The sequence below is a fragment of the Pteropus vampyrus genome, unplaced genomic scaffold (genome assembly GCF_000151845.1).
Source record: "Pteropus vampyrus isolate Shadow unplaced genomic scaffold, Pvam_2.0 Scaffold212, whole genome shotgun sequence".
Taxonomy (NCBI): Eukaryota; Metazoa; Chordata; class Mammalia; order Chiroptera; family Pteropodidae; genus Pteropus; species Pteropus vampyrus.
Genome location: NW_011888993.1, coordinates 1,346,068 through 1,354,671, shown reverse-complemented (window position 1 = coordinate 1,354,671; position 8,604 = coordinate 1,346,068). Strand labels below are relative to the sequence as shown.

The following is an 8,604-nucleotide window of genomic DNA, read 5'->3' as shown; positions in this document are numbered from 1 at the left end:
CCTGCAACGGGCTGTATAATCACGGTAACTCTCCTGTCCATCACGAGCCACTGGCCAGGTGGCCGGGGTCCTCTCCCCTCAGCTCACACCTACACTCTCAGGTGCCCCCCCGGCAGCCCCGAGTGGGGAGCACTGCGAAGACGCCCATCAGAGGCTCCGAGGGACTACGGGAGCCGGGGTGCAGGCTCAGCCTCATGCTAGCCAGGCTCCAGGAAGAGCCCCCGCTCTGCTCCTTCCGGGGTGGGGGCCTGGTCCGTGTCATAAACAGGAAAAGTTCCCGGAAACCGAGCCTGTAGTGAGGGGAGGCGGGGTCGGGCCTGAGGAACGAGGGTGGCTCTGCGTGTATGCGCGTGTCCATGTGTCTGTGCCCACAGGGCATGGGGGCTGTGGGCTGTGGGAGGCCCCAGGCTTGGGCTGAGACTGACCGAGGCAAGGACTGGCCTGGCCCCTGCACCTTCATGATAAAAGGCGGCCGCAGTCTCTTGGACTGTCCTGTAGTTAGGGGACAGGAAATGTGGGAAACGGGCCAGGGGCAGGGCCGAGCTGGGCAGGTCACGCATGGGCTCCTTCCCGCAGATGCCCCGTGAGCATGGCCAGGAGCAGGAAGGGCGCCCCGTGTAAGGGGCACGGCTGAGGCAAAGGTCCCGCCACAGGGGGCTGGAGCATGTCAGGCCCGGGAGGACCGGCCGGAGCTCTGGCAGGCGAGCCGGAGTCCTCGTCATCCCCATTTCGTGGAGGGGTAAACTGAGGCTCGGCAGGGCTGTTCCCCGGCTTGACAGTGGCACATCAGGGACTCCAGTCCGAGCCCGTCTGAGGTCAGCATCCTCCCCTGGGGGAGGCTGGGTGGGCCCAGGGCATGGAGACAGGCAGGCTGGGCAGGCCAGGGATGAAGTCGTTGAGAGATGGATGTCTCACTAAAAGGAGGAGCAAGGGAATGAGATGGGCAGTGATGGATGAGCAGTCAGAGGAGGGGCCTGGCGCTTGGGAGCCAACGTGTCATTCCACCAGGCTGGGCATGGGGAGGGCCCTGCCGCTGCCAGCGCCCAGGCCCCTGGGACAGGCGGATGGGCCCCCCGCCCAGCCTCACTGAGGTGAGCTGAAAGAAAATCGACTGTCTAGCCTCTGGTGAAGGAGACAGTTTCTGAGACAGATTTCTGGAAGCCAGGACCCAGCCAAACTCCTGCCAGAATTCTGGAACCACACACGGCCCCTTGAAATTCCCGACTCTGGAGGACTTCCAGGTTCCAGACTGGGAACTCGTTCGAATTCTAGAACCCCGGACCCTCCGAGTCCACGCCTCTCTGCTCTAGGGCCTTGGAATCTTGGGCTTGTCCAGCAGATCTGGGGGCGGGGGGGGGGGGAGAGACGCTGGAGTCCGTGCCTCCCATGAGGCACAGAGAGAGAGATGGAGTCCCCAGGGGCCACACAGCCCTGCCTATGTGGCCCCCTGCAGGGGAGGGGCCCGGCCAGCCCTCCCAGCCAATGCGAGAGAAGAAGGGAGGCCAGGGGACCCTACTGGCCCGCTTGCCTGGAGAACTTAAGATGGCCACTATCAGCTGAACCCCGGGGGAGGGCAGGGGACTGGAAACCAAAAGCCGCGGCCAGAGGGAGTCGCTCCAGTTTCCAGCCTCCCCCGGGCCACGGCTCTGGGTCACAGGTTTGCTCCCAGACATCGGAGGCGTACAGTAGCCTCAGGGGTGGGGGTGGGGGGGGTGTCACCAGGTGAGTGAGTGGTGCAGCAGCTCCCGTAGTAGAGTAAGGACAAGGGGACCACGAGACCCAAGAGGAGCTGGCGGTCACTCCAGGCAGCGCCTGGGCTGTGGCTACAGGCACAGCTCAAGTCCCCAGGAATGTCCTGAAGCTGGCGCATACCAGCTCTCAAGGGAGGGAGCGCATTGTCACAGGAGGAAGTCAAGTGTGGGACAAATCCGAGATGGCAGAGAGCACACCCCTGGCCCGGAGCAGGGGCAAGGTCGCTGGTCACCGTGGAAAACACCCGTCTGCCCGCCCCACTTCCCCAGGCCTCAGTTTCCCCACTCGAGGCCCCACCCCCACGGAAGTGGTGGTGGCCTTGGCACTCAGCCTGGGAGGGAAGCTCAGGGCAGCTGTCGGGAGCTGGATAATTTATGAGACTCGATAAGGAGTCATGGAGCCCAGGGCCGGGCCAGGACACCAAGTACTGAGGTGGGGAGTGAGGGCCGGCAGCTACCCAGTGGGCGCTTGTGCATGAATCGGGCGCCTACAACGTGCTACGCCCTGTACCGGGGTGAACTCATTCCCACCATGAGCCCCATTTTACAGGGAGGGAAACGGAAGACTCAGAGTGGGGATGTGAGGAGCCCAAGGTCATCGAGAGGGTAGGTGGCAACGCCAGGATGTGAATCTGGACTGACCAACGTTTTAGAAAATTCTGTACCCACTTAGAGAACATAGCAGTGATCGCGAAGCCCTACCCCCACCTGGCCCAGCCTCCGCTTGATGGGCAGGCTTTTGAATCACCTACACATCTCTGTATGTATGTAACGAGGCCAGAGTTTAAATCTCAGATCTGCTCCGGCCAGGCTGTGTGACCTTGGATGAGCTGGTTAACCTCTCTGTGCTTTGGTCCGCCCCTTCTGCACAAGGCAGATCATCATAGGGCCTTTGTGAGCTTTGACTTCCCGGCTCCTGCATCCCTCCCATGGTCCCACCTCCCCACCTCCACACCACCCTGATCGCTCCACCGGGTGCACCCTCACCCAGGGTCCTGCCGACGCAAGGGCGACCTGTGGTGTGTGCCCAGTGCGGAAGGCTGGGGCCCCGGGTGCTAGCCCCGGCTCCCTGGGTGGCCTTATGTCCTCCCTTGGCAGTGTCCCTTGGCAGATCTGGGAGCCATTTGTTGAATAGTCTCATCTTATCACTACTGGACATCCTCACATCTGGCCTTTTTGATCACATTTGCGTCAGCCAGGCCCAGATGTCTCCAGTTTTCTCCCACAGCCCCTGGTGGGGTAACAGGTCTCTCCTGCTGCCATTTATAGCCTGTCCCTAGGGAACCTGTCTCTCCAAACGAGCTGGGGATTTTTGTTCCCGGAATGAAGCTGAGTGTCTGGATTGAGGTCTCATGACAAAAGAGATGCTATGAAAACGGGGCGGAAGGAATCTGCATGATTTCAGCATGTGTGAGGCAGAATCGTCCCAAAACACCCACGGGCGGGGCCTCGCCCTCGTGCATTCACGAGAAATTGTGACCTATGAGGCCGACCGCGGGGCCCGTGCAAAAGCCAGGCTGGATGCATCTCGTCTCACTGAGGCTGAGGTCTGTCCTGGGGGCCGCAGCCCGCCCAGGGCGTCGATGGGAGACCAGCAAGGAAACGGAAGCTCAGAAGGAAGAAACCCTGGCCCAGGGTGACACAGTGGCCGCCCGGGGCCGGAGTTCAAGCCCTCGGCAGAAACTCACGGGTCCTCCGTGGGTAGAGTCCGGGAGGAGAGGGCACTTAGACCTGGCCTTGAGCGTCCCTGACTCTGGGGCAGCACTGACGGGAAGGCTCATGAGCGGGAAGGGAGGTGAATCCGCAAAGCCTTCCTGAAGAAGGTGGTGTTTGCGTTGGGGCCTCGAAGGTCCGCCAAGGCCGTTCAGATAAAAACGTGGCGTCAGTAACCGGCGCGCCTTCTCTCCGGCCCCCTGCAGGTGTGCCTGCGCCCGTGCCCGCCGCCGCCCCCCCTGCAGCCTCAGCCCGATGGGCTGCTGACGCTCCCCGCTCCGCTCCGGTGCCATGTGGCCCAATGGCAGCGCCCCGGGGTCCTGTTTCCGGCCGACGAACATCACGTTGGAGGAGCGGCGGCTCATCGCGTCTCCCTGGTTCGCCGCCTCCTTCTGCCTGGTGGGCCTGGCCTCCAACCTGCTGGCGCTGCGCGTGCTGGCGGGCGCGCGGCAGGGCAGCTCGCAGGCTCGCTCGTCCTTCCTCACCTTCCTCTGCGGCCTGGTCCTCACCGACTTCATGGGGCTGCTGAGCACCGGCGCCGTGGTGGTGGCGCAGCACGCCGCCCTCTTCGACTGGCGCGCCGTGGACCCGCGCTGCCGCCTCTGCCGCTTCTTCGGCGTCATCATGGTCTTCTTCGGCCTGAGCCCGCTGCTGCTGGGGGCCGCCATGGCCTCGGAGCGCTACCTGGGCATCACGCGGCCCTTCTCGCGGCCCGCGGCCGCCTCGCAGCGCCGCGCCTGGGCCACCGTGGCGCTGGTGTGGGCCGCGGCGCTGGCGCTCGGCCTGCTGCCCCTGCTGGGCGTCGGCCGCTACACCGTGCAGTACCCGGGCTCCTGGTGCTTCCTCACGCTGGGCCCCGGGCTCGGCGACGTGGCCTTCGGCCTGCTCTTCGCGCTCCTCGGCGGCCTCTCGGTGGCGCTGTCCTTCGTGCTCAACACCGTCAGCGTGGCCACGCTGTGCCGCGTCTACCACGGCCGCGAGGCCGCCCAGCAGCGCCCGCGGGACTGCGAGGTCGAGATGATGGCCCAGCTCACGGGCATCATGGTCGTGGCCAGCGTCTGCTGGGCGCCGCTGCTGGTGAGTGGCGGGTGCGGAGCGCGCCCGAGGTGCCCTCCCCGCTCGGGGATCGGGGATCGGGGACCGGGACCCGGCCGCGCCCCATCCACAAGGGACTTAGGTCCTCGGGGTCGCACACACCCCAGCGTTCAAGCGGCCTCCCTGGAGGGGCTTATGCGCAAGACACAGAAAATCCCCAAACCGAGGGCAGGACCCGTCCGTCCTCCCCTGCAGGGGCCCCAGCACACGGGAGTGCTCAGAAAACCGTTTCCATAGCGTTTCAAGGGAATAATTTATTTGAACACAATAGAGTTTTCATACAATACATTTACTACAATGTGAATTAACATAAGTTAACATAATATAAACTTTAATTATAATAGACTACACATAATTAGTGATGATATTGTATTTTAAGGAATACTTCTATCAATTTTTATATTATACGTTATGTTTTTTTATGTTATATTATAACATAATATATGTTATATTATAACATATATCATTGTTAAATGCTATATAATATATAACTATATATTAATTCCGAATTATTAGTATTATATAACAGTTACATAATTATAATTATATATTATATAATTACACATATAACTTAAATACTATGTAATATAGAACTATATGTATAAAAATTATACCTTAATTTTTAGATAATATGTGATTTGTTAATAACTGATATTATATTACATATTACATAATAGTAAATATAAAACCCAACATTTAATAAAATTTCATCTAAGAATTTCATCTAAATTTTTAAACAAAATTATGTCATAAAAATTTTATACAAATTTATAATATAAACCCTTTAAAATATAATAGACAAATTAAATTATTTCATATACCATTTTCCATAGTTTTGTAGTATATTATAAAATATAAAATGTCTAATGGAATAGCAACACCGGCCATAACAGTAATTCCAACCGTTTGCACCTGCGAGTCCTCTTTGCCACCATATTTAATCGTGCCCAAGAGAGGAGCGGGAAGAGTGAGTTATTTTGCGGCCGCACCAACGGAAGCTCGGAGGTCAGGCAGTTCTCCCGAGGTCAGCGAAGCAGTGACAGAACTGGCCCGGGTCTCGGGGGCCCGCAGGTGCTGGTGGAGGGGCTGGGATTCCGCAGCCTGCCCCCCGCTAACCGCTCTGGCTCTCTGCAGGTCTTCATCGCCCAGACCGTGCTGCGGAGCCCGCCCGCCATGAGCCCCACTGGGCAGCTGTCCCGAGCCACAGAGAAACAGCTGCTCATTTACCTGCGCGTAGCCACCTGGAACCAGATCCTGGACCCCTGGGTGTACATCTTGTTCCGCCGGGCCGTGATCCGGCGCCTCTACCCTCGCCTCAGTGCCAGGCCCAGGTCGCTCTCCCTGCAGCCCCAGCTCACCCGGAGGCCCACCATGGCATAGGGCCAGGGGTGGACATCGGTGGCGGCTCTGAAACGAGAGCCGGACAGAGCACCCTGCCAGCGTGTCCCCTATTTAACCTCAGTCCTCCCCGACGGTCACATCTGCCCGTTCTGAAAGTCCAGGAGCCGGGAGAGCAGAGTGGACACAGGGTTTGAGTGGTGGGATTGTGAGGCGTCTTCCATCAGCCCAGGGTCCCCCCCAACTCTTCCCTGATCCCCCTTTCCAAGGCCTGTCTCCTCGCTCAGCCCCCTCTCAACCCCAGGAAGGGTGACTGGGGTAGGGAGTGTCTCTAGAGGCAATTAGACTACTAAGCCCCCTTCCAGAAGTCCTCCAGGGGAATTGTGACCCCTGAATATGACGTGCTGTCTGGAGTACCGTTGATCCCTCTGACACCCCAACCCGAGAAGGCTCTGTCTATAAAAGATTGAATGTGAACGGGCAGGCCACCCCCTCTCTTGCCAAAATATATCTCCGCCGGGCTGTTTTCCTCTGGGTCTAGAAGGCAGTCCTCGATCGATCGCGGCATTTGGGGGCATCAGGTTGCTATGTCAGCACGTGGCCTGTGGGCGGGGAGAGCTGAGCAGATGGGCGGGTGATGGAGGAAGGGCAGAGAAGCAGAGGTGGGTTCTGGCTCCCCTCCCCACCTCCGTTACTGAGTCTTACTAAGCACTTTACAGGGCGATCTTCTGGGATCCTCCCTACAGCCCCTAGAGAGGGTTCTGGTATTCTATCCATTTTGCAGATGAGGCAAAGAGAGGGAGGGACATACGCAGACCATGGAGTGACTGACACCTGTCTCCACCACTCCAGATGGAGTCACTCCCTCATAAGCTTTACGTTCAGCTGTTTGTCCGCTTAGCACCCAGACTCCCAGTGCCTTGAACAAACAACACCTGGCCCGTAGTAGGTGCTCAATAAAGATTAATTAAATGAATGAACGACGACTGAGCCTTTGAGGGGCGCCGAGTCCGTGCATGCACACCCACGCACGCGCAGTGAGGACTTACAAAGCACCTGGCACGCAGCGGGTGCCCGAGCAGCCCCCCAGGCCCTCACGCCTACCCCTTCCTTCGCTGTCCCCCAAACACCCTCCAAAACAACACACCTGGCTGCATTGCAGGAGTGGGAGGCGCCTTTATTCCCCAGGAGCCCTCGGGGTACATGAGGAGCAAGCCATGCCCCGCCTCCTTTCCCCTGCGCAGACCTGGGATCTGCTTACAACCTGCCGAAGCCAGTGAAACCGAAGCCCCTTTCCATTCTCCTTCCCCCTGCCTGGGGCGGAGCAAGGTCCTCTGCTGCTTCTGGAGGAACTTGGTCTGGGAGGGGCAGGAGAGGGGATGCTGTCCATTGGGGCCACAACCCCAAGCTACAGCCCACCGTGCTGGGGGAGGGTCTCCGACCCCGACGAAGCAGTTCCCAACTTCTTGAGTGAGGGAGAGAGGCCAGGCCCCTGAGCAGGGGGTTCCCGGGGCTGGGACTGCAGGAGGGCCACCCTGGAGGCAGAAGTAGGGATGAGGGATGAGGTGGGTGGGGTGGACCTATGAGGTCCCAGCTGTGGCTTGGGGGAAAGGGCTGGCTTCTGGGAAGCGGGAGGGGCCTGTGGCAGTGGGGCCAGGCCAGTGTCCACCTGGGTTCTAAGTACCAGATCATGGGGCGGAGGTGGAGGCTGACGGACTTTGCTGGGAACCAGAGTCGGGGCTCTGGGTGATGGGTCTGGGGGCTGAGGTCGGGCTGGGGGAGTGGGGTCGGGCTGAGTTCTAGGTTCAAGGCCAGGGGTCTGTGGGCAAAGCTCATTTCTAACGCTGAGCTGGATTCTTGAGCTGGTCTGTGTTCTGGAGCTGGATTGGGTTTCAGAACCGGGCCGCGTTCTGAAACTGCACTGAATTCCGGAGCTGGGCTGCGTTCTGGAACTGGTCTGGGTTTCAGAGCTGGCTCGAGTCTCAGAGCTGAACCGGATCCTAGAGCTGGCCTGGGCTCCAGGGCTGGACTGACTTCTTGTGCTGGTCTGGATCCCAGAGGGCTGGGCTGCGTTCTGGAACTGGTCTGGGTTTCAGAGCTGGCTCGAGTCTCAGAGCTGAACCGGATCCTAGAGCTGGCCTGGGCTCCAGGGCTGGACTGACTTCTTGTGCTGGTCTGGATCCCAGAGCTGGGCTGGGTCTCAGAACTGAGCTGGGTTCCTGAGCTGGCTTGGGTTCTGAAGCTGGATTGGGTTCCAGAAACAGGCTGGGTCCTAGAACCAAGGTGGCTTCCAGAGCCGGGCTGTGTTTTTGACCTAGTCTGGGTTTCTGAGGTGAGTTGAGCCTCAGAGCTGACCTGAAGCTGAGAGCTGAGCTGGGTCACAGAGCTGAGCTGGGTTCCTGAGCTAGTCTGCTTGCCACAGTCCGGCTCGGTACCAGAGCCTCCTCGGGCTGTGGCCTGGAGCTGGTATATAGGGCCCGGCAGAGTTTCTGAGATGGGCCGAGTCCCAGAGGCCGGTTGGGCTGAGCTGGGCGGGGCGGTGGAGCTGGACCTGCTCCCGGAGCTAGACAATGTTGTGGACCTTAAGGCTGTCGCTGTATCGGTCTGGGTCTGGGGACCGGACTGGGTTCCAGAACTCAGCTGGATCTCAGTAACTGACTGTGTTTTGGAGCCGGGTGTGATTTCAGAGCCAGGCTGTGCTCCGGAA

At 59.4% G+C, this 8,604-nt stretch overlaps 1 protein-coding gene across 3 annotated transcripts; it reads left to right on the top strand.

The window, feature by feature from the left end:
* Positions 1 to 6: 6 nt before the first annotated feature.
* Positions 7 to 6,873, top strand: TBXA2R (thromboxane A2 receptor). 3 transcript variants are annotated; one of them, XM_023538075.1, is made up of 3 exons: positions 7 to 2,357; positions 3,671 to 4,541; positions 5,694 to 6,873. In XM_023538075.1, exons 2-3 carry the CDS (start codon positions 3,756 to 3,758, stop codon positions 5,937 to 5,939), a joined length of 1,032 nt encoding a protein of 343 aa, XP_023393843.1. In that variant the 5' UTR covers positions 7 to 2,357; positions 3,671 to 3,755; the 3' UTR covers positions 5,940 to 6,873. The 3 variants fall into 3 exon arrangements, with proteins under 3 accessions (XP_023393843.1, XP_011370976.1, XP_023393844.1); XM_011372674.2 differs by having other exon boundaries at positions 7 to 4,541; XM_023538076.1 differs by lacking the exon at positions 5,694 to 6,873 and adding an exon at positions 4,591 to 4,929 and having other exon boundaries at positions 7 to 4,550.
* Positions 6,874 to 8,604: the final 1,731 nt, after the last annotated feature.

Excerpts from the sequence above, each read along its gene's own strand:
- TBXA2R (XM_023538075.1), top strand. The coding sequence starts at position 3,756 with ATGTGGCCCAATGGCAGCGCCCCGGGGTCCTGTTTCCGGCCGACGAAC. Across the intron at positions 4,542-5,693 it reads TCTGCTGGGCGCCGCTGCTG|GTCTTCATCGCCCAGACCGT; the intron begins GTGAGTGGCGGG and ends GGCTCTCTGCAG.